This window comes from Aphelocoma coerulescens, assembly GCF_041296385.1.
Source record: "Aphelocoma coerulescens isolate FSJ_1873_10779 chromosome Z unlocalized genomic scaffold, UR_Acoe_1.0 ChrZ, whole genome shotgun sequence".
In the NCBI taxonomy this organism is placed as follows: domain Eukaryota; kingdom Metazoa; phylum Chordata; class Aves; order Passeriformes; family Corvidae; genus Aphelocoma; species Aphelocoma coerulescens.
Window position 1 is genome coordinate 41,213,584 of NW_027184085.1, and position 25,596 is coordinate 41,239,179.

Genomic DNA, 25,596 nt, shown 5'->3' on the forward strand with positions numbered 1-25,596 from the left:
AGAGCATGGAATAACAAGCATTATATATGAAAAAAAAGTGGGAACTGAGATAATTCAAACTGGAATATGGTGAGACATGGATAAATAGAGTCATTTTTTGAGACTCTTGAATAAAACCATTTTGGTGGATACTACTTTGGGATATAAGGTCTGTTCCTGTTTCCTTGCCACTCCCAGTCTTGTAAAACAAAGTTTTAAGAATTCCACTAAATTCAGTGCCATACTGATTTGGTTTCAAATGCAGCATTTAATTGCTCTCCTTTGCTCTCAGCTCCCATTCAGACCTAGAAATATAAAATAATAACTATCTGCAGTAAAATTAATCACAAGCATTTGGTTCACTAATGTCTTAGTTTGGCTTCTGGATGTCTTAATTACAGAATCAAGTGTATTTTTACATAGGCACAGATTACATGATTAGTCTTAGGTGTCTCAATAATTTTCAGTTTTTAGATTACCCAAAATCAAACCTTCATGTTGCAACTTCACCATATTTAAAAGCAGAAGGTACAAGAAAATTATTTCAGAATTTTAACATGATAGTCCTGCCTGAATATATTCTAAGTGACTTCTTTAGTCAGTTTGATTATGGTTTGACAAATTTTGAAACTTAGCAAATCCTTAGAACCAAATGTAACTTTAAGTATAGTGCAGAGTAGGTAGGTACTTAACCTAGACTTACCCTGCTGAGTTTTTCTGAATCAAATCTGAAGATTTGATTTGAGAGACTGGTGCTAGAGAAGATCTTTGATTGCTGAAGGCTAAATCTTGACTCTGGCACAAGTATTGCCTTTACAGGAACTGTGTCTATTGAATTTGACTCATAATAAGATTCATAGAATGGGAGAATAACTTTATATAATGCTTAAATGTGAACAGTACAAACATCCCTTAAAGCATTTCCAAGTACCAAAAGTCAAGGGCATTTCTGCCAGAAATGCGTCTTTATTTTGTGTGTATCTTTTAAACTTGGTATTTAGAAAAAAACAGTGTATTTGCAATACTTATCACTTGCTGAAGGCCAAAATGAAGTTATGCTTTGGCAAGTAAATGCAAGTGACATCATTTGCAAAACTGACCACTGAGTTCAGATAGTTTTCACTGCTTATAAGAAGAAAAGATTTTTCAGCTATGTCTTTGAACAGTCATGTACATCTTGTATTAAGCCTATTAAACACAAGTTATTTGAACTTGTCTAATCGTTATGCAACATCTTGTTTGAGACTGTTAGTTCAAGGACACCTAGATCTTCACCATAAGCAGAGAACTAATTATAAATAACCTTAGCACTGAAATTAATAAATTAAAGTTACAGTATATTGTTACAATATCATTAGAAAAATCAAAGCGCACACCTTGTACACAGAGATCACACCAAGTCATTGCTAAAGCAAGATACAAATGTTTTAAATAGCATTGTATAAGAATTCAAACTTGACGTCAGAAAGATAAAATCCTTTTGATATCAGTGACACTGAATAATGCTTTTAAAAAACATTTTATGCTAAGTTTCTCAGTTGGAATACTAGTTACTGAATTCAGATTCCTTCCATGGTTAACTAGCATAATCCATCTGTAATCCCCATAGTTGTGCTTCTTAGGCAAAATCAGAAATAAGATTCATGTTATTAAATTTCTCAAGAAATTGAGACTGCTGAATTCTATTTTTTATCTGAACAATCACAATTGTCATTTTTCTTTTGGTAAAAACACATGGCACAGAAGATAGTTTTATACTGTCAACAGACTGACTTGAAAAATATAAATATATACTGTATTTATATATATAATGTATATATACACTATCAACATTAACATTAGAGAATCTGAACAATTTTGTTGAAATTACTTTTAAGAAAGCCTTTTGCTGTGATTTCATGTCACATAAAGCATTGAAAATGTTCAAGTGTACCATATGAAATGGGGCTTCTTAAACCTAAATAAAACATACTTGTGAAATGTATGTGAATATATGAATACGCATTTTTTAAATGTATATTTTCCTTTCAGATCTGCAATTTCTACCACTTATAGCTTGCGAGTTGCAATAACTAAAAGTTATCTGGAGTCAGTGTTTTCTTTCAGCAGGCTGTTGCAGGCAGAGTTCACTCACTGAAGAAACTATAGGCAAATTGTTCTCAAGGTGATAGTTGATGAGATGACTTATGCTGTCAAAGACACGATCTTTTGTACGAACCTTCAAAAAAAAGGATGCAAGAAGATAGATTAAAGAGTAAGGTACTTTCCCCTTAACTTCACACTAAAATTGCCTAAGAATAAAATGACAAAATCATATTTTAGAGACTGATTCCTCTTCAATAAAAATTGGTGGAAATTTGGCACTTATTGAGTGTGGCTTCCATTTTACCTCTTACTCCCTCTATTTTCACTAAACAGATATTTTGAATGCAATTCCATGGACCAGCCTACTCTTATTACTCTTTCTGAATAGGTCTGCTTGAAAACTTTCTGTACATGATTTTGTCTCAGTGTAAGTCAGATTTTTAGATCAATTTTTCTTCTTCAAGGGACTACCTACTTCTTTCAGGTGTTTGCACCTTTTTAATTAGAAAGAGCTATCCTTCCAGGTATGTCAGAACCCAGTTTCTTTGTGCACCTCAGCATTTTTGTGTTTTTAAAAAGACATTCTTTTTCTGCTACTCGAAAATTCCCTTCCTAAAAAGTGATACAGCCACCATATGTGCTTAGCTTGGGTTTGCCCTGTGCTGCACAGTACATCCCTGTGCCTTTGGAACTGAAACATTTCAGGGCAGGAAACATCATTTTTCTAGCCCATGTACTGGGCTAGAAAAATGCTCTCTGTACTAGCATCTTGCTGGTATACAATACAACACACATGATAGGAGTAAACTGATATTGCAGGATGAAACAGTCAAAATTGCCAGAAGCCAGAAACTAACCTATATTACAAAACAATCTTTAATTATTTAGCCACAAATATGTTCACAAAACATTTCTTTCCTATGTTTCAAATGAGTTAGGCATACATCTGCTACAGGCAGAGCACAGATCTACTCAAGCCAACACCATGTTGGACTACAACTTTCTGTTGGGCTGGCTCTACACTGCCTCAAGCAAATGCCTGTTAGCACTGCTCTGGGTAAGGAATGTCATCTATTCTCCCTGAACTTTTCTCAGGAAGAGAGAACAACTTGTGTTAAAACTTTCAAAAGTCATCTTACGCTGCGGTGGACACCTATTCTGAAATAATTCAGTCTTCAACATCAAGTTCTGGAAAAATTTCTAGAAGCTTAGCACAGGATGTCACAGAGTAAAATAAAGAGGAAACAAATAACTTTGGCATATGATGCTATCCGGTCAAACCAACAGGCTCTCCCAATTTCTGAAGCATACTGCTTTGAAACATCACTTTCTCTAAAATCAAACTATATTTTCAGAATGAAAAGATATCTTAAAAAAAGCAGTAACTTTACTTAGCTATATTCTGGGATGTTCTTACCGTAAGTTAGACACTCTACCATCACTAGAGTTCTAATTCCAAATCCAGAAAAATCATGCAGTCCTCTGTTTTAAGCATCCATTACCTGAAAGAGGGATCTTTTTTCCTTTTTTAATTTTTTGTTAGCTGGATGAGAGCAGATGCAACTGGACAGTTAACTTTGCTCTGAGAACACACCCTTAAGACCTGTTACGTGCCACTGGGTAATGTGTGTGAAATTAATTTTCAGGCAACATTTGTGTGAATCAGTCTTTAAGAGCAATCATGCTGAGACCATGCAGATGAGATGCAAGCCACTGGCACGCTGTGGCAGCTGGCCACACACTGGCATTTTATTGATGATTCTCCACTTTGACAAGTTGCAGATAGGGCTGCTCAGAAGCTGTGTCAGGATCCCACAAATTGTACAGACAGCTGTGCTGTCTGTAACTAACTGCAGCTGCAGAAAATCATTGTTCTGGAACAGCGCCTCCCAAGAAAGGCATTTCAGAGCCATTTGGGCCATGATGATACAAGCAGGCTGAAGGAAAGGATAGGTGCAGATTACAAGCAGGTCCCTAACCAAGGAGGTCAGTAAATCAGAGCTGCACTAGAGGCAGTGCAGCAAATATGGAGGAGGCCCTGCAACCTGTGCAGGAAGAAAATGCCGCGGAAGTCATCACAGGACCTGAGTATTCCATGCCAGTCAGCCCTGCAGCAGAGCTGCCGGTGGGACACAGCATTCCTGCACCTGCCACGTCACACAGCAGTGCTTCCCTTGCAGTAGCCTGTAACAGTTATTTGTGGGTTTATGCTGAAAAGAGAATTAGGGGACCTTGTTGCAGGAGTCACAAAACTGTTGGCAAATTTTAGCAATGGAAGCTGCCCCTCAAGAGGTGTAGAGCTACTCCCCTGGTCTTGTGTACCCATCAAACACAGGACTAGGCAGCTGGCGCCTCAAAAGTGCAAAACCATTCTCTGACTGGCCTCATGTGGCAAATGTAATTAACTGCAACAAGTACAATGGGCGTTCCTCACCACTGCAATACAGACTCTGCAGGACTGGCATAGTTCTGCCACAGCTTTCTCAGCTCAGATGCCAACAGGCCAAGTCCTTTATGGGAGTTTCTCACTTACCTTGGGGCTGGTTAGCTAAAGTTGTCCTTTATAGAAGAAAAGGAGTTGCCTACTTGCAGCTGCCAGGGGCCAAGAATAAAACTCATGACAATGATTTCAATCTCTCTGAAGAGATTATGCCTCCACAGAAGCAGGACAGAACAGCTACAGAAAGCTAGAGCTCCCTTGCCCCCTCCATCCTGCTGTGGGGAAGGTTCCTTTGTCAGGTAAGGGAGTCTTTGTGCAGCAAATAGATGGAGCAGGCTTAGCCCAGTTCTCTCCTGGGCATACATGCAGGAAAACACAGAGGGCCTGGTCCATATCCCAGTTAACAGAGAAAGTGGAAATTGCCAACATGCAGGCTAGCCAAACCTCCTTCCTTTAGCAACAATGCTGAAGTGGCTTAGCTGCACTTTAGACCAAGACTGTGCAGCAGTGGTCAAAGTGTGAACTTGCCTGGGAGTCAGGTCCCTAAGGCTCCCTGCAATGTGCAGAAATCATGAGTTAGGTCTTCTGCTAGGCACCAGGGAGAAAATTAGAGAGGTGATGGCATATTAGAGATATAAGGGGGTGCTTATGATCAGTTGTGAATAAGCTGTAAAGAAGATTAAAGACATTTAGAGAAATAGTGTGGAGTCAGAAACCTCATCTATTAGTGAGGAGTCAGTGCTTACAGTTCCTTCTGGGTCCACCAAAAGAAGATGCTTGGCTTGCCCTTTGTGCATGCCTGTCAGCACATAGGAGCCAGGATTCGTGGTACTCTTCCTCACGAGGAAATCTCCACATTTCTTTAATAGTTGTTCTGCTTCCTTCCTGCTCATCTCTCCTTGATACCACGGCTCTGTACTCAGCTCTTCAGCTTCAGTCCGGACAGCTGCTCTGGATAAAGGAGGGCTGGTGCATCCCATGGAGGTGGATTTCTTCAACATAGTCTCAGATGCTTGATTCTTGAGAGCATCTTCAAATGGTTCTGGTTATGGAAATAGAAACAAGGGCAGGATCATTCAGAGGTAAACCATGTAGCAAAATGGTGATATTCTGGTCATTTAAAACTGGATTTATTTTGCATTACAGCCACTTCTCTTTATCTTTACGAAAAAAATGAGGGAAGATATACTAACAGACTTATGGAATTATACATATGCTGAAGAGTGTAAAAAAGTATGCTATGCACAGAAAGATACTGATAAAAATTGGACTGAACCTTGTCAGGATCTCTGGAAAGGTACTGGTTTTATTTCAGCAGTGGCTATTGTCAACAGCTGTATTTATATGATCTGGTACCAGGCAAATCTCTCCTTCAGTCTTTTTAGGTATGTCAGACAGTTAAATTTCAAATAAATTGCATAATAGGGGTACCTAATGTCATTATACTCATATCTGGTCTCTGTTCAAACAACTTATTCATTTAAAAATTGTCCATTACTGAGTCTCCAGCCCAAGGCTATGTCTAGAAGGGAACATTCACCCTTACCCACGCCTAGCTCCATCTAGGAAGAGAACCTCGCAAAACAGACACAGGTTAACACATTTAACACCATTTCCGTAGCTAAAATCAGCCTTGGGGAAGCATCTTTTAAACTTCAGCTAAGTCCTGAACTCAGTGCAGCTGTAGACTTGCGTGGAAAGGTGTGTCACCATGGATCCCAACAGTCATACAGAAATAGCAAATATGTCATAGGGTGCTTCATTACAGGTTGTACTGACCTCCCAGAAGCTATTTACTCTTGCAAGACCTTAATCTTGCCCACCAGTACATATCAAAAAGAAATGTTGTTCTGTGCCCACTAGGTTTACAAAAGGACATCTGGAGAGCAGTATGGTGAAGTGATACACCAGCTGTAAATAGATTGTTCAGATGCGAGCAGTACACAGCCATGCTTGCATGGGGCCACAGAGAGGCTAGTTTAAGTCAGAGAAATAGGAAAAATACTGTACTATCACAGCTTATTTATATCTCAGCCAGTTATTAAAAGTAGCTTATCAATGTTTTCACTGCAGTCTGCACAAAGTCCAACAGATGTTTAGCTTGTCAAACCACTAACTTTGGGCTAACTGGCACATTTTCTAATACTACTTTTCTCTGGTGTTCCAATGGCTGATAAGAGTTAACATCCCTGATTTCAAACAGCAGATTTTTCTCATTTCAGATCTATATTCACAGATAGATACTCTCTCAATTTTCTTCCCTCCTCCTTTCTTTCAATCCAATGTCTCACTAAGCTGTGGAAATAGAGCCATATCTCATCAAAAACATGCCAGGAAATGGTTTTATCTATACTGACATAACTGAAATGTAGATACTTTATTTTACAAATAATTTGTAGGCACCAACTGCTTTGTCTCACTGCCTTTTAATTCTGTGAACTGAATTAAATAAAGCTTGGGTAAGCAATTTATTTGAGGTTGGAAGAGTAAAAAAACCAAGAAAATTTTCTGTGCATCAAATGCTTTCACCATTACTTCACTTTATGTATCTCCTCAAGGCTGAAAACCATGTATATTAGTAGCACCAATACCAAACTACAGCTGATGCTTAAGCCATGGTTTCTGCAGCTATGGCAATGATTCTAATCTAGGACAAGCTGCCTTCAAAGCTGGAACAGATAGTTGGAACAGTAGGCCTGCCCAGAGCAAGAGGTAACTCAGCACTTTGATTTCCATGCCAGATTCCTTGCTGTACAAAGGTTTTGATATATGCATTGACTTCTTCATAACATACGCACAGGACAGGCTGAAGACAGTTCTCCACCCATCCACACCTTCACCCTTCTTCACTTTCCTGTATGGCAAGCTTCCTGATTAATTTTTCTTCTGGCATAATTGCCTGTGATGTTAAGGATAACATAGACTGCAACTCACCTTAACTGAGTTATTACATAGCCCAGGTTCAACTCTTCAGCCACCTTTTTTTTTTTAGCTCAGGCCAATATGAAAACACAATGGATTCTAAAATTCACCATAATTACATCAGGAACACTAAATTTGAATTTTTTTTTTTCCTAATACAGAACTAATGCATAAACATTTCTGGTCCCTTGTTAGAAAGGAAGTGAATAGGAAGGGAACTCACTCATGTCAAACAGATCCTTTCCTGGGCTGCTTGCTTCAGCATTCTCTGTTGTTCCACTGAAGGTACTTTCAGCATCTGCCTGAAGTGCCAGTAGAGCTTCTCTATTTATATGCTGGGTGTTTACATATGTTGGCAGCTCTGCTGTTGGTGCTACTTCTGATTTGTCTTCTGACATACTACAAATATCCAGAGATCCTAGAAAATTCAAGACTTTGGTTTTTTGGTTTTTTGTTTTGTTTGTTTGTTTTTGTTTTGTTTTGGTTTGTTTGTTTGTTTGTTTTTGTTGTTGTTGTTGTTGTTTTTGTTTTGTTTTGTTTGTTTTGTTTTGTTTTTTTTATTTGACAGAACAGTGCTGGTATTTTCACCAATTATCATCACAGCTCATCAGCACAGGTTTAAATTTTCCTGGACTGGGAGATGTAAAGTCAATAATTGCTGGATTTAGTAGAAAAAAATGTTGATTAATGGATTCAGAACTGTGTTTCAATGAGGATATGGTGGGGCTGTTTTCCAGGAGAAAAGGAAACCTTTGTAAATAAATACTGTAAATTTCAAAAATTGTGTTCTGTTGGGGAGTCATGAGAGCAGGAGAAGGTATAAAATCTTCAGATGTGTGCAGATTAACGACAGAGAACACATTCTGGCATTTGAACGAAAGTGTCCCTAGAAACACAGTAAAGTTATCTCATAAAGGCGGATGGGGTGAAATTTTATACATGTTTTGAAATTACTTACTTGAAATTCAAAGACAACAAAAGGAACATTATACATTATTTGCTATTTGTTGAGCAGAGAGCATTGCTTCACATTTTGAATTAGTCTTCTCACTTTAGGCTTTTCATTTGAAAATTCCATTTTGCATACCCTAGTGGGTCAGATTTTCCCGACAGATCATGCAGCAGACCCTTAAATATCATGGGGTTTTAAGAAAGTTAGCTGAAAGTTTGGGCAAATCCATTTAGGATTCTGCTCTGCAGAAGAAAATATTTCATGAAGGCATGCATTTAATAATTTATCCAGAGGTAATTATCAAATGCTTTTCACTGGTATCAACACTAAAACTCAGACAAAGGGAATCTATCAACCAAGTGCAGTTCGTTGCCTTAAAACTTTGAGGAATCAGACTTACACATGCCCCCCAAGACAACCTGCAGTATTACAGCTAAAAGTAGCAAAACTCACCTTGTTCAACAGGCCCATGATGCCATTCTTCACTGAATTTTTCTCCTAAGTGATGGCTCTGATAATAAATTTGCTCTCCTCCCACTCCTGATGCAGACTAGAACAGACACACATGCAAGGAATTTTTCAATTGCCTTTAAAATGCTCAGATACATTACAAGTGGCTCTCTTGGATGTATTCTGTGTACCCTCACTCTTCCTTTCCAATTCATCATAATGTCAGAACATATATATACCCCAAATACACTTGTGTAAGAGTAAGATATTACCAATGACCTTCATGTGTTCTTCCCTGCTTTCTGCTTTTAGTGACCCCCACGATACCAAATGATGCATCATTTCTATTGTACATTTGTACTCACATAGCGAGTCTTGACAACCTTTTGCTGGGAAAAGTGTTCCACAGAAACACACGTGGGGCCAGAAGACAGCCCCACCACTCTTCAAAGCATGAGCTGAAAGAGTCACGTTGACACCAGGGGATGCACTTGGGCACTGAGGGGAGGATGTGGCTACAGACAGGACCCCTCTGGATTTAAGCAGAGTTGTGCTGGATCTGAAAACACCTCTCAGGGAGCTACATTGATGCTGCAGTCAAACTTCCAACAGGAATGCCGGTAGAAATATTAAAGCTGACCTTAGTTCAATATGAGGTGGAAAACCTACCTAGGAACCTGGCTGAATACTGATTGCTGCCAAGTCATTAACATAATGAACTGTTAGTAATGACTGCACTAAACTGTTTAAATGATTCTGCATTAAATCATTCTCAGTTAATGTGCACTATTTGATACTCTGAAGCAGACATAGTTTCTACAACTATAGTAGCCCCCAGAGGATCTCTGTTCCTTGAACCCAGTTAATCTTTTAACACCATGAGGATTTCATCTCCTTTAATTTGTTCTGAACCTGGCTAATGTGCTGCCCCCTTGATCGGCAGTGGCCATTCAGGTGGAAACTGGCCACACAGGAAGGGCTGTGAGTTATAGACGGTCCCAAGATATCCGCCATACAACACATGTCTTTTTAAAATTTTGGATCAATCAACGGGAGAGTAGAGATGAGACTGTACTGACCTGAGCTGTGTCTGCACCAGTGGGAAGCCTTGTTTTGAGCCTGGCATCAAGGAATCCGCCAGGGGGAGGTATTTTATTTGGGATGCTGTTGTAATAGGGGTGCTCTGTTTCCTCGATATCTTCCTCCGTCCATGGGTCCTCAAAACTCTGCATCCTGTAGGGAAGAGAGTGGTTTGTTTTGCCCCTCACTTGCAAAGCACTTACAGATACTTTCAGCAGGTTAAAACTGCCTGTCAGGGGATCACTATTGCATATTTTATGGACACTCCAGCTACCATTTTAAGTCAGGAAGCAATGATGGATCATGCAGCAGATCTTCTCTGTTTAGACATACTGATATAAACCTCCTTTGCAATAGATCAAATTCTTTATGCTGACTAGAGGATGTTTTAACTTGGCTTTAAAGACCATTATAAACTGCTTTAACAAAGCAGTTTATCTAACCTTAAAATATCACTTGTAATATTATGACTTGATTGACTGACTAGGCTCTAAATCTTTGCCTTCAGTTATGATTGCTCTATCACAAATATAATTCTGTAAGAACTTCACAAAGTCAAGAGATGTGAATACAGCATGCTCCCAGATTAGGATAGTAGCATTTTATATTTCCCATATACCTGTTTTGCTCTGATATAAGATATTACAGAGGGTACAAGTTCACGAGGATTTCTAGTAATGTCAATAAGCACATAGCAATCCATGTCTCCAAAGGAAACTATATCCCAGCTATATCCCAGCCTTTTGTACATATACAGACAGAGTTTGTATCCTCCAGAGAAAAATGCAGTCAAACCTCCCTGCAATTCATCACATTCCTAGAAACATCACCCTAATATGAGAAATACTGAAACATCGTTAGTCATTTTGGAAGCCCAGCAGTCTGACCTACTCCATCTAAACTGACACAGCTGCTATGACAGTAATGAGGAAATGTCACAAATAACAACCATGCTTGGCCATCCAACTCTGCCTAACTACCGCACAAAACACATGATCATTTCAACATCGCTGTGAAATCCATATTTAGCCTACTCTTTCAAACTGACTGTGTTCCTTTCATATTCGTTAGGTAAACACTGCTTAGCTAATACAGCAGAAATCTTATTAAAGCATTCAAATCCTGTCTGTCTCCAGCAACATTGTCCACATTTTATCAAGTAAATCAATAGCGAAGGAAGATCCTTTAGCAGTCTTCTGCAGTAACACTCACCTATCAGGGAAAGTAGGTGTCTTAGAGGGACATTGCAAGTACTGCTTAAATCGAAGCTCAAATGCTTGCCCTATGGTGCTGATGACATCCTGGGCCAGGCCATCACAGCATTCCAGTATATGACAAGCTAAATGAAAAAGATTGACACATGCAAATCACTGTTTATGTCATTGTGGGATGCACTGACCTATGACAAAACACCTACTTGTCAAGCTTAGTCACCCTCTTAGTGATGTGCACATTTCAATAAAACCCAATTCTGATACAGTGAATTTCAGGCAATCTCAACTTTTTAAAGGTTACACAAAATTGCACTGATGCATAAGTGCGATAGACAAGGTCACAAATCTGTTCCACTATTTTAACAAGTCCACAAACAGAAAAAAACTCATAAAATTTCACTTGTTATTACCTGAATGCAATAGATTATGTAAGAATTCTAAGCTTTAAATTGAAATTACAAAAATATTAATCTATAATAATAATAATAAAAGCTTTATTTGCTTTCTTCAATTTTATTACCACTTCAGTTTTATGTCCAATCACCCCAAGTTCACAAGCTGCTCTCTCTTCCCAAATTACAGTCTGAGGGAGGAGCAGTATCCACAGATACTTTCTAGATAATGACCCCTGATCTTATTCCAGGAACACAGAGTACAAACGTTGCTACCTTTTCCTGCTTCTTTGCATGGAGACACACCCAGCAAATTGAGGGGTCGGTGAAGAGTGCAGAGCCAGCAACCTGACCAACTCCAGCCCTTCCCCATGTGCAAGCTCCCTGAACCCACTGTGACAGAGGCAGTAAAAGGGGAGGCTAGCAACACAAACTCTCTTCCTACAGAAGACTGAGAAACCTTTATCAACTGTCTGAGCAGCCAAATCTGTAATGGTTTTAAACTAGAGAATGGCTTGGAGGTCTGAAATATATGGGAAAACATATATGGGAAATATACGGGAAAAAATAAAATATGTGAAAACACAAAGAGGTGAACTTGTGAAGAGCTCACTCAACATTACAGGAGCATAGATGGGTACTAATACCTGTCAGCTAAAGATCTATATGAACAACATCTCAGTGATATCCAGAGAAGCCCAAGAGAGTTAATCTTCCATATTCAGAGTTGGACAAGCATATTGCCTTACTGGCTATAGCCTGGATTGGATTTCAATCTATGGTTCTTTTCCAAGTCCTGCCACAGGAAAGTGGGTTCTTGTTCAAAGTTACTGATTTTTTCACCCCTGACTGTTTTAATAACTTGAATATAAACTTTTCAGCTGAAAAACTGTGCTTTAGTGCATGCCCAGTGTCCAGCTCACGGGAACCAAGTGCATTGGATGCCAGTTTCCTACATAAAAGGGTTGGTCATGACATTTGTGTGAAATTGTTTTAGTTAAAATAATACAGGGAGACTAAGTAGGTTTAGATATGACTTTTCAGAGGCTGAAATACCAGATAGACTTCTGAAGAGGCCAGAATAAAGGGCCAAGAAACCTGCAGTTGTGTGAGTATGGCATGTCTGCGGTCTCTTCCTCAGCAGCAGCAGCACTTCATTCAGCTTGACATGGCACCAGTCACAGTGCTAAACAGATACAGTGGTGTTCTCTTCTCACCTTAGAGCATCTACTGTGCCAACCAGCAAGCTCAAATGTCTTGTCCAGGGAAAATGCCCTTAGCTGCATGTTGAAAGTGGATTCAGCAGACAAAACAGGACCTCCATGTGTCCAAAGACAGAGGCAGACATCCCTGACTAGCAGTGAGATGTTTGTTTTGACGCCCTCCACAACACTGCTATTGGCATTGAAAAATTAGCCACAATGGAAGGTGCAGATTTATCTCAGTAAATGTGGACCAAAAGTAGTTAGGCCAAACAAAGCTAAAATGTTTGCACCCTATAACTAGAGTGCAAATCTAAAGAGGCAACACTGCTCACTGCTAAACCTTTCTGGAGCTGAAATGAAGCATGAGTCACTAAGTAGTTTCAGTAGGTGACATAATGAGTAACCTGTTTCCTTGGATACGTGAATGGACTTTCAGCAGGTAGGAGATATGCTTCTTGTAAAAGGATGAGAAGGTTTGGCTCACACAGAGATGATTTCTTGTGAATGTTACAGCAGAAAATAGACAGCCTTTAGCTTGCTAGACCCAGAATGCAAAGCACAAAGACAGCTTCTCCATCCTTGGGAAGAAATGAGTCTAATATGCAAGCTATACTACAGCACTGGCAGTGGGGTAGCATCAGTAAAAGCAGTCAATTTTCGCTAGATACAGATGTAAAGATAAATTCCCTTTTAAGGTAATTTGCAAACAACACAAAGAATGACAGAATGGCAAATGATGGTGAAAGATGGCAATTCAGGTCTCTTGGTAAATTAGACCCTTTAAAAAAATGTGTTGTAATACAGGTGACATACAAAGTCACCGATCTGCAAACCACTGATGTATACACACGAGTGGGGAAACCACGCATGGGAAAACTGTAATGCAGAAGGCTTAAAGATCACAGCGTGAAAGAATTTCACATGAGGTAACAGTGCTTCACTGCAGCAAAGAGGGCTTAGGAGGAACCAGTTGACAACGAGGACAAAAGCAAGGAAGGTGCATTCTCTGCTATAGTGGCAGCCCCTCTTATGCAGATATCATATACCTTTCTAAAACAGCTGCCGAAAAATGAAGAAAGGAGGTACAGAAATTATCTGAAAGATGGAGGATGTGCACTGCAGCTGGAATGCTGCAGAGTTCAATCTGTCAATCTTTTCATAAAGAAAACTAAGAAGTTACTTGACTTAAATACACCAAAGGAAGACAACAATATCAGGTGCTCAGATGACTCCCCAGTCTAGGATAACCTAACTCAACAAGGAGCAGTCACAAGAAGCTAGAGATAAACATATTCAGTGTCAGATGGAAGGAACACAGTGCAGGAAGAACATAGTACAAAAGGAATATAGTATATAAAATCCACTCACACAGGGACAGCAAATGGAGCACAGGGCTCCTCCAAACCCTACAGAGCAAATATCTGGTCTACAATGCTAGTCCCTAGTCAATGGACCGAGATCTCTCAGAACAACTAAATCAGTCTTGGATTTAGCAAAAGGGTACTGCTAAAAGCAGGTGGGCTGGAGAGCAGCTCTGCACTATGCATCCTGTAGTCTGACACTGGAACTTGTCTGACAGGGGACACATGAGGCTATAACGTAACAAGCATGGCAAAGAACTGGACTATTCCCTACCTCCCATTCCCCATAAATTTTCTAGGTATTTCATGGATATTCAGCATATTAGTATGCTTAGTGCAGGTATTATTTATGAACTGATATCCTCAAGCCTGGACATTTCTGCACATGGACATAGCAGATTCTTCAGGTATCATTAAAGATGACTACATATAGAAGCTATTGAATTAGTTGTGCCAATGGTAAGGTGGGCAGCTGACGGTCTGCAGGATTGGCATTTTGGAGTTAAAAGTGTTTGAATTCTCCAGAAACCCTGTTGGAAGTACTTAATGTCATTTTTTTGGAGCTCATCTGTTCTTGTCTATGATCTATGAATAGTACACTGCAAAATACTTTGTATCATGCATTAATACCTAGTGAGCACGATCAACCAGCAGGTCCCTGTCCCTGACTGATAGCTACTAAAGCAATACAACCTTGAACAAAACTTGACTGAAAAAGAGAAGTATGGCAAGCTGGCTCAAAAGCTAGCTATTTGATAAAGAATCTGATTCTGCCAGGAAGAGTTAGGCATGTACTGAGAAGACCTAGCAGATTCAGCTGCCTCATCAGATGACTTAATCAGAAGGCTGCTTAGCTCTTGCACAGTGATTGGGTGTAAGTAAGACTCGGCTGTTGCCTAGAAGCTCACACAGCCAAGTAAGGCAAGTGTTTGATTTAAGATATGAAGAGAACCAAACTCATATTTGAGTATGAACGAGCAGCAAGTATGAACTATTCCAAGCCTGAGAAACAAACTGCTGCTTCTTCTTGCTGCACAATCTTTCCATGACTCTGTCAAAGGCAATCCTTAGATTGGGCTACATTTATGTTTTTTGGGGTGGAGGGTGGGCGAGGTGGGGGGTGGAATCTGACCTAAACCATGAATAATTTGTGTTTCTCAAAGGAAAAACAGACTTCAAGTAGATATTTCTAACTTACCTCTACGATTAACAGGATCCTTAGCTACATATGCAATATAGTCTGAAGTATCCTGTCAAAAAATTAAGATATCTACAATGAATGCAAAAAAAATATTTTCACTGGTTACAGCAACAGATCACAGCCCAGAGTAAGTACAGTCCTGTGGGCAGAGCCCCAAATGACATATTTTGCTCTACAGTTGCATACTACTTAAACCTCATATAAATGTTTATGGGTTTTGGTACTGATTGCACCACTTTACCTTTTAGAGAATGTGATCTAATCCAGCAGAATTTTAAAATCTCTTCTGTTAATTAAACAAACTCAACAGGATTTGGCTCACGCCTCATTTAGGAGGGAGTAGAATTACAAGTCCTTATCTTCAAACTACCCAGAGATTTCGGTTCATAACATGAATAATCATCTGGTTCTGTGGCAGAAAGAGTGGGAGTAACAGTGCTGCTCCCAGAAATACTGAGCAATGGCATTTATTCATGTGTGACAAGCAGGTGCTTACTTTACTGACAGCAGTGCCATATGGCACAGAGGTGCTCAGCCCCTGCTTGGCTCTGACAAGCAGTATCCCAGGACACTCTCCGCCAGCCCTTAGGCTGCTCCCTGCCACACCTGTTGCCACATGCCTGGTGGATTTTCTGGCAAAAGCATATAGACATCTTCTTGGGGGAATTTTTTGCTTCCTCTTCTGCCGCCCTTATGCTCCTGTGCACAAGTGGTGCAGACTTCTATCATTATGCAGATGAAACAGAAAGGCCTGTGTTTCTGGGAAACACTCAGGCCTGCTGACATATCTGAAAAATGCCATATTGCCTTGATGGAATCAGGAAGTCCTGGTTAGATCTGGGATTTCCTGACATGCCTGGCTAGTCAGGTACAACTAAACACAAGGGATATACAGGATACACTACAGCTGGCTGTGTAAATCTACCCAATGCCTTTTCAGGTGACTGACCCAAGACCATTCCCAGTTATGCCAAGATCTAATGTCTTAACTCTTCAGTTAAAAGATAGACTTCTTCAGCACAGCTTTTTCTAGCGCAAGCACACACCACCACCACCCACCCAAAACAAGTCACTGTACCAAATGTCTGTACCATTTCCTTCCTAAGGAGAGAGCAAGGGAAATGACAAAGCACAGTCTTGGTTCTGGTGACAGATGTGTAACCATATCACTTAATGCATTGTTGGAAGGCACTCAGACACAGCAGCAGTGAGGTTGGTCTGTTAAAAAAGCATTGCCCTACCATTTTGTCTAGCAATTTCTCACACATCCTGTGGCACAGTGTCTGGGCAGTGACTACAGTGGAAGAAAGGATTCATATCAACAAGCAAGGGGAAAACAAAAGTGACTACGTCTATAGTAGCAAATAATACAGAGCCCTTGTCTCTCTGTGCTGTTTTCTCACAGCATGCCCTGAAACTCTCTGAGGGACCAGCACATGCTTAGCATCAACCCCAAGAGACCACTATGAGGGAAGAGAGGGAATGTGTGGGTGCAAATTGCACTGTGTTATTTATTTCAGGGCTAGAAAGACTAGAAAATGGGCCACAGATCAATTCATTTACTACTTCAGGCATAGTTAATGGATACATTTATGCCTGAGTAAATCATAGATCTATCTCATAGCTAGTGTGGGTGTGACAGTCTGAGACCACCTACTCCTTATTTCGTCCAAAGCTCTGCGATTGAAGCTGACTATAACAAACCATGAAGCACCTAAGGTGGGCACTTTTCACCATGGCTCAGTTAGAAGACCCCCATCCAAAGACTATACAGGGATTGGCTGATGCAGCAACGTGATACTTGACATTCAAGGACTGAAAACAAGCATGAATAAACTATAATTTTCAGCCTAAAGACATTGCATTGTGGTGTTAAAATTTGGAGGTATGGCTGAAGCTGAAAAACTACTGCCTTCAGGGACGTCTGAGAGACCTGCCTTATTAGACTTTATGAGATCCTCCATCCCAAAATTTCTGCAGATATCTTCAAAAACACATGTCTTATCTGGCAGCCTGGAAACAGCCACCTGAAATTACTATGGAGCAAAATTGCTTAGTGTATCATAAGGAGGGGCTGAAGAGAGCTAAAGTGGATTGAGAACACAGTCTTGGAAGTGAACTAAAAATGGTTCTGAAATGGTGTATAGAAGGATTTGGTACAGAGATTTTTAAGCCATTCTCCAAACCTGTGGAACAATTCTCCAGGGGTTATATTTTGAATAATACAATTAATGGTAAGGGAGTGTGAGGAAGGTTGTAAAGCTAATTTCTCTCACAAATGGGAGGCAAATATCCAGAGCAGAAAGGTTGATGGGGTAGAGAGCAGTCTCACTTCATAATAAACCAAACTCCAAAATCACTTCAAAACAAGGGAATCACTTACTGAAGAAGCATGGGCACAGATCAAATTTCCTAGGTCACTATGGCCTTTCTCCAACCAGTTTAAAACACATACAAGGAGATAAACTTACGGTCTGGAGCCCAGCTGTGGCTGGGAGACACAGTTTGCTGGTGGCAGTCCTCCACCAAGTGGAAATCACTTGAAAGTTATGAAAGTTATATCCAGGAGGCCCTCTGATGAGTAAATAAAGCTGCAGCCTAAATCACATCCTTGCATTTTATCATCTTCTATGTGCACCCAGGACAAAGAACTACCTGCTTTATGCACAAGCTTTTGATTTAAAGTCGGTCCTTACTAGGCCACAGAGATAAGCTTGTAGAACAACATTAGCTACTCATAAATACCTTCTTCCTCCCAACACCAGAATGAATTCATGCAGTAGTCTTATTGGGGACACAAACTTACAATTTCACTGTATCTTGTAGGCTCCCTTGCACCATGCAATTTTATTTCTTCAGTAGCTCACTGACTCAGTAGAGAGATTTTTCTCTCTCTAAAACATTTGGAAGAGCTTGTTTACTCCAAATCCAGAACTCCACTGCTGTTCCTCTCCTCTTTCCTGGTAAATCATTTCATCAGTGGGCAGTGTGAAATGGTGTTTCCAGGACTTAGCATTTGGGATGGCAGATGGGCAGCAAAGAATCTTCTTATGGAGGCAGGGAACTGTGCTAATCACTCCTCTGCCCACTTCAGGAATTGTTCATTTACAGCATCCATTGCAATCTGTTGTATTTCAAAGCTGCTGTTGATCCATTTTTTGTTCCCCAAATTATTGTGATATTGTGTCCTTTTCCCTTCTGTAATCATACTGAGCTCAGCAAAGCTATACTAAGACTGAAATTCATCTTTATGTTTTCTGACAATAGCAAAATGAACAGAGAAAGCACCAAGCATCTTCACCTTAACAGAGTTGAACTGAGAGGCACAAAGCAGGCTAGAAATTGCCTTGCCTCTAGAACATGACTGATACATGACAGATAATCATATGATGAAGAAAAAGGTACTCATTCAATTAATCTAAGTTTAAAAGCTTTCAAACCTCTAGGGTAAGAGGTGAGCACTGTCACTAATTTATAATTTTCCCCTTGCTTCCTGAGTGACAAATACATTTTAAGCCCCTTTATTAATATACCTTTGGATGAACAGCTTATAAAAATAAGGAAAAGCACAATAAGCAGGAATCTGCCCTTTGATCTAAATGAATCAAATTTGTAGGTGTATCTAAAAGCTTTGCAAAACAAGAGAGGAAGATCTGTGCTTTTCCTGAAAGCCTGTCTTCAAGCTGCATGAGAGCATCAAATATACCTGCAGACAGAATTTAGCACAGTCTTCTCAATGCACACTTATGCTTGAGAAGAAGAAAAGTAAAAAAACCAAGCATGCATTACTATAAATATTATAAATATAGCTGCAACATATTCTATTACTGTAAAAAGTGCAAGATAGGAAACAGTCAGGATAAAAATCCATACAACGCCCATATGACTATACTACATTACTCTGAAAAAGGAAGCCCTGCTTACCAGTTATTATGTGAATGCTTATAGTCCCTTGATCCTTTTTGTTTCAGTCATTCAAAGGGGAGGATCTATGAACACTTTTCAGGCACTCCCCTCAAAGAGAACTTGACGGCAACAATCAAGAAAAATTTATGAAAGAAGAAACAGGAGCTACTGTGGTTATATTTTTCTGTTAGTAAGATATGCACTAAATTTTGTCACACAGTCCTCATAAAGCAGTATCTATGTGGGAGAAGGCTTTAGAGAAATGCTTACCGGATCACCTCCAGACGCAAAGGAGATGGATTGCATATGGTGATTTGCTATGATCTGTATGGATCAGAAAGAATAAGTGTAAGTCAGATCCTTTTCTTACAGTTTGCAATTTTGATTTCTTTTTTTGCTTGTATGCTGGTGAAAATCCAAAATCAAGATCAAAATTACCTACAAGGACTTAAAAGAGTAGAATGATAATACAAACAAACTTTAGGATGAATATATCTATTCTGCTGTTTTTTAAAATGTACCAGGACACTGTAAAATTGCTAAACATGCTCAGAACTCCAGTAAATCAAACAGACCCGTCAGAGAGTATCTTTGGAGAAATTTCTAATCTGTTAAAACTCACTTTCTTTATTACAGATAATGATAAATGAAACAAAAGGTCCTATTCATCAAACCATTTTTCTGCTGATGCCACTCTGGTGAAATCAATGAAACCATGCCAACCTGTACACCAGCTAAGGCTCCTAACATTGCATCCAACATCTATTGTGTCATTTTATGTTTCAAACATCAACATGTTTGCAATATACAAACAGAATTGTGAATCTAGCTGCAGTGTAGCATTGTGGACAAATTCACAGGCACACTCCAGGGCATTTGAAATTCAAATTGCTTATGTACAATTTGAACTAATATGATATTTCTCTGGGAAGAGACAAATTGTCCTGAACCTCTAATAAAAGCAGAACATCTCTGCTATTCTGAGAATTAACTTACGGAATTTTTTAATAATGAAATCATGTAACAACCAAGAAAGAAAATATCATTTGAAAGAAACTTTCACTTGATATTTGAGTCACAAAAGCCATGCCAAGGAATTCATCTGAGTTGGGACAGGCCCCTGTTTAGTGCCTAGTGACAACAGAATTAGGATCTTAATTCCTCAGTTTGGAGAGGGAACCATATACAAAAAACCACTATGAAAAAAACAAAATAGCCTAGAAAGATATTCTCTGGGTTGTTTCCTCTAATCTGCTTCTTAAAGACCTGAACTATCAACTACCTTCCTTGTAAAGAAAAAAGCCTGACAGTACTTTCTCTGTATCTTGCTGCTTCGCTAAGTCAGAGAGAGCTGATTACTATTTGTAGTGTTTCTTTTGTATAAAGAGCCCTTCATTTCCAAAAGCCCTGCTTGTCCCACAACAGCCTCTGAAGACGTGATTAGTTTTTAAGTGTTCACTGGTAACAGAATTAGTGTTCTGTTACTCATCAGTGACAATATCCTTCTGTTTTTCCCATAAAGATAAAGTAACAGTAGAATATATGCAGTATAGAATACATATAGCATGTAGAATATCCTAACAATAGAACTGATGTTCTATTTCATATTACCACTGTCTTGACTTATGCAAATAACCCAGTCTTTTTCTTCGGCATCATATAAAAGAAAAATTATTTCAGATTGTCACTAAACTAATTGTTTCCAAATTTTAAGAAAGCTGAAAAGTGCTTGAAACCATTATTTCAAGTCAGGGTTTTTATTGTTTTAACTCCACAGCTTATTTGGTTTAGCTTAGTTTGAGGTAGGGGTATTCCCCACCTCACTTCTGCCAATACCAAAATACTGAAAAGAGACACAGCAAATTACCAATGCCTTGCATTGCTCAAAATAAAAGAATTCACTAATTTTGGCATATAGTTTAGAAACCTTTCGATCTATGCCAACTTGCATTTTAAAGAAATAAACAAAACAAAATCGTCTACCACTCATCCCTGCTTAATATGTTCACAAAACTGTTCTGCAGCGGTACGTGCAGTTACTTTCCTTCTACCACAAGGGACAACAACACTGTCTTTTCTTCCAGATCTGCTGGGAAAAAGAGGCTAATACAAAGTTTGCAGCCATCTTCCTGCTGGGGGCCTCAAAGGGCAAAGCTGCTGGGCCGTGCTCATCTGCAAATCAAATCCTCGGCGTAAACAAGAAACGGGAGGCCACAGCCAGACTAGGGAGCTCTGAGAAACCAGACATTTCCCAGGCCTGCAGCACCCAGAAGAATCTGCCTCAAAAAGAATGATATGAGAGAAAGATCAACAGTTTTGTCAACTCAGAGAAAAGGCAAAACATGTGGGGGATGACTCTTCTCTGGAATAAATCAGTTTAACTACATTTCTGCCCTAGCATTGGTTGACTACAAGGTGACTTTCAGGATTTGGCACTCCTAGTAGACCTAATTAACATCAAGTGCTTATGCTTCTGATGGGGGGTAACTGTCCTTATGAAAAGCACTGCTGTGTATATTCCATAGTAAAGCTACAAACTACTGCAGCCCGTCATAGCACTGCTCCCACAGTCTCAGTGCTCACTGCAGAAGATTATGATGTTTTCTAAATAAGGATAAGAATGAAGATATACAAATGAAAACATAGTAATAAACAGCAAGATTTTTCTTAGACAGTATATATATCCTTTCTTGTTTTTTAACCCTGAGGCTCCAAAGGACAATAGGAATTTTACTTTTTCCTCTCTGGCTGTATCTGGGCAGAAAGTTGCGTGCCCCAACGCAGTATGTGGTTCACAGCATTTAGCACAGCAGTGACTACGCATGTCTGTCTGCTTCCTCTTTATATATATACCCTGAGCAAGGATTTTTCTCGTCTCATACATCATTCACAAAGCACTGCAGTGATTCCCCAAAGTCTGTCTATACCTTCAACACAGAGAAGAAGAAGAAATGAGTTACTTTAAAAATGCTGCCTTGTCTCTCTAAAAGACTGGCCTTTCACTGCACTGCAAAATCCCTGAGGCTGTATTTTTAGCTGTGCCTCAGGAATAGTTTGCCCTTTAAGACTCCAAATGGGAAGAAAACAACAAAATTGGGGATGTACATTCAGTATTTTAGTTTTTACTCCAAGCACATCCCTTTTACCACTCTGAAAGTTCATAATCTTATTCAGTAAGAACTCCCATGACCAAAAAATGGTATTTCACATCACAGGTCTTTTAAGAGCAAAACCAATCTACCTGAAACATGGCATTAAGAAAATAATTCATCAAAGTTGTTTTGATTAGTGAATTTATCTGGCTTCCACTCTGATTTATATTTTGGATTCATTCATTTTATTGTATTATTGAGGAATAATGACTTTGAGCAACTGAGTATTTGGCAGACAGCAAATAATTGTGCAGCAGGCTGTTCATCAAAAGCCTCACAAATTAACACAGAAGTTACACTCACCTGTTTTGTATCTGGATTCATTAGATTTAAGCTGCTGGTGGAGATATTCAACATTATGCTCATTCCTGCAAACTGAAGATTGCTCTTTCCCAAGATGCTAGAAAGGACTTTGCTTGGTGGCTGTGAGGAGGGGGGGAAAAAGCAGATTTTTGTTCTCTGTTTTTTTTTAATGACCTTCATTGTATGCAGGGTTAGTGGTGATCTTAAAGGCTTCTCAAAAGTTTATCACTTTTCAAAGATCATTTAATTGCAACAGCTGTTTTCCTCTGGAAATTATTTCTCTCTCTATTTATACTACTACTACTACTACTACTACTACTACTACTACTACTACAATAATAATAATAATGATAATAATAATAATTTACTGTAATGTAAATATAATTAATTATAATACTAATTTACTTTTATGTAAATATAATTACATTATAATGATAATAATAATAATAATAATATTGTAGTAGTAGTAGTAGTAGTAGTAGTAGTAGTAGTAGTGATACTAGCCAAGCAGTTATTTATCTACTCTTGACCAAAAAAAATAGGGGTTTTGTGAGACAGCAAGGTCTTGCCTTCACCAAGGGACCAAGTAAGCTGACTAAGATGAATGCCTTCAGTCAATATCTTAAAATGACAATGTTCTTATTCTGTAAAAATAAGTTCAACTCTCAAAAAGAAATCTTTTGTTTGCTCTGCATCTACCAACTGTTCTACCCCCTTGCCACATGGAAAGTGGGACTGTAGTGATACTGGGATGCTCACAAAATGGGATATGGAGTGTTATGAACTAGATGACCTCTAAAGGTCCCTTCCAACCCAAACCATTCTGTGACTTTGCTTGTAGACTTAACAGTAGATAAAAGCCAGATATAGATGAAATAAAACCTCTGTATGCTGGGGTACAACATGCATCTAAAGATTCTCAGAGAATAAGTCTAAGAATGTAATACAGGGAATGTAATAATATTGATACGTTTTGTAGGCACTTCACCATCTCTTAGGAGGTTTTTTGCAATAGATGTTATGCTGTCAAAGCAAAATTCACAAACTTCTCTCCTTTGACAACTATGGGGAGCCACATAGCTGCATGAGAGCAGCCTCATTCAAGTAACCACAGCCTGTAAAAAATCAGACTGCCCAGCAGTAACAGACCAAGTCCTTCCACTTGCTCTACTTTCACTGATGAATATTTATGCTGGTCATTAGGACATAAAAGCAAAACTGTGACTGGAGGCAGTGTTCTTCTGCACTATATTTGCATTTGTCCTAAGCTGCCTGCAAGCTTACATAGTTTTGTTTGTACCAGGATGGACACACCTGAGCTTCTGTAGTCCTGAAATTTTACATACTTTCAATTTTAGTTTCTTTTCCTTCTGTTTAACTCATGAAAAAGACACTACCTACATACTGCTCCTATGTAACCTGTGCTGCACTATTTCAACCACGTCATGTTACAGAGCTAGTCCTTCATTAACTTTGCAATAAAACAAACTCTTTTGAATATTCTTGTATCTTTCTTTCCTTAATCTGTCATGATTCCCAGGTCATGCCTAAGGATCACCTATCCACAGTGTGGGTAAAGTGTGAAAACTTGGCCTCAGGAAGTACATGTCACCTTAACCAAATTCATATGCCACTACCGGCAGAAACATGATGAATATACATACCAGAGACATGTCTTTCACATTTATCTGAAGTTCTGTTGTTATGTCTTTTCAATAACTGATAAGCAACATTACTTGTAAAACCTGTAATGCATCACGGTGTGTCACTAGGCACTTGGAACTCTGTTTAACTTATTTTTCCAACTATATTTTGTGTCATTTTGCTATCCAAGAAGAAAGATACTTTCATCTTTACTTTCAGATTTAAAATGAAAAGCCAGAGAACCAAGAAAAGCCGATGAGATAAACTGAGTCAACTTCCAATGACACCATGACACATGTTGTCACATATGATTGATTTTACCAGGGGATGATTCTCCATTGCAAACAAGTGGCATTTCATCCCATCCCTTTTTGCTGAGATTCTGCCCAGATGGTGGAGCAGCTGGGGAGGCAGGCAGACCTTTTCCTTCACCTGCCCATTCTCCTTCCATGCCTAAGAACACACACAAGGCCTATAATTAACTACTTTCTATGCTTCTTCCCTTAGAGACAGCATTACATCCCAGCTTTGCCAGCAGGCCTCTGGAAGAGACTCTTGAGAGCCATCAGTGCCGGAGCTGAGCCAAGCCTTCCTCCTCTCCCTGTCTGAAGCCTCTAACTCCCAGCACACAAACAAAAATAAAAGCATGGTAACAAAATGTCAGGTACACAGTGGACTCACCATCAGCGCTGGGCACTGAGCATCAGCCACAGGTATTTACGGAAAGAACATAGGGAACAAAGGATCACCTCATATGCTATTTCCATTTCCAGAGATCAGTGATTACCAAACTCATTAAATGTCATCAGTAGATTTATGCTTCAATAACAAATATAGTCACTCTCAAAACTATATATGTTTTGGGCTTCTGCGGTATCTTCCAGCACCTATTTTCATAATTTAGTTATGCATTTTACAAAAAGGCATCCCATTTGTTTGTTTTAACTTTTCCACCTTCAATCTACAAAAGAAATAAAATAAAAGGAGGAGGTTTCTACAGAAGGAGCATAAAGGCACAGCCTTCATCCTGGATGTATTTATACTTCCAGATGCCAACAAAAGGAGAACCTGACCAAAAGGGCAAGCAACAATATACAGTGGGTGAAAACAGCCAATACTTTAAATGATTAATCATCTGCAATTCTCAAAGCTGCCCTAAAGTCACCTGCCTGCTGTGCCTGGTCTCCACTGTGCTGAACAGAGAAAATACAGTCAACTGCACTACAAGAGAAAAAAATACCTTTCGTTTCTTGAAGGCTCTTTTGGCACCAGGCATGGCTTCACAAACACGACTGATTGCTTCCCTGAAG

The 25,596-nt window shown here is 39.3% G+C and overlaps 1 protein-coding gene across 1 annotated transcript in view; it reads right to left on the bottom strand.

Annotated features, from left to right (window-relative positions):
• Positions 1 to 2,068: 2,068 nt before the first annotated feature.
• SHC3 (SHC adaptor protein 3) overlaps positions 2,069 to 25,596 on the bottom strand; it is a 51,647-nt gene continuing 28,119 nt past the window's right edge. Inside the window, exons 3-12 of the mRNA XM_069001225.1 lie at positions 25,527 to 25,590; positions 22,643 to 22,762; positions 19,458 to 19,511; positions 15,279 to 15,330; positions 11,121 to 11,247; positions 9,908 to 10,061; positions 8,832 to 8,928; positions 7,650 to 7,844; positions 5,251 to 5,546; positions 2,069 to 2,197 (exon numbers count right to left, since the gene is read on the bottom strand). Coding sequence (XP_068857326.1) covers positions 2,069 to 2,197; positions 5,251 to 5,546; positions 7,650 to 7,844; positions 8,832 to 8,928; positions 9,908 to 10,061; positions 11,121 to 11,247; positions 15,279 to 15,330; positions 19,458 to 19,511; positions 22,643 to 22,762; positions 25,527 to 25,590 — 1,288 coding nt within the window. The remainder of the gene's footprint in view (positions 2,198 to 5,250; positions 5,547 to 7,649; positions 7,845 to 8,831; positions 8,929 to 9,907; positions 10,062 to 11,120; positions 11,248 to 15,278; positions 15,331 to 19,457; positions 19,512 to 22,642; positions 22,763 to 25,526; positions 25,591 to 25,596) is intronic.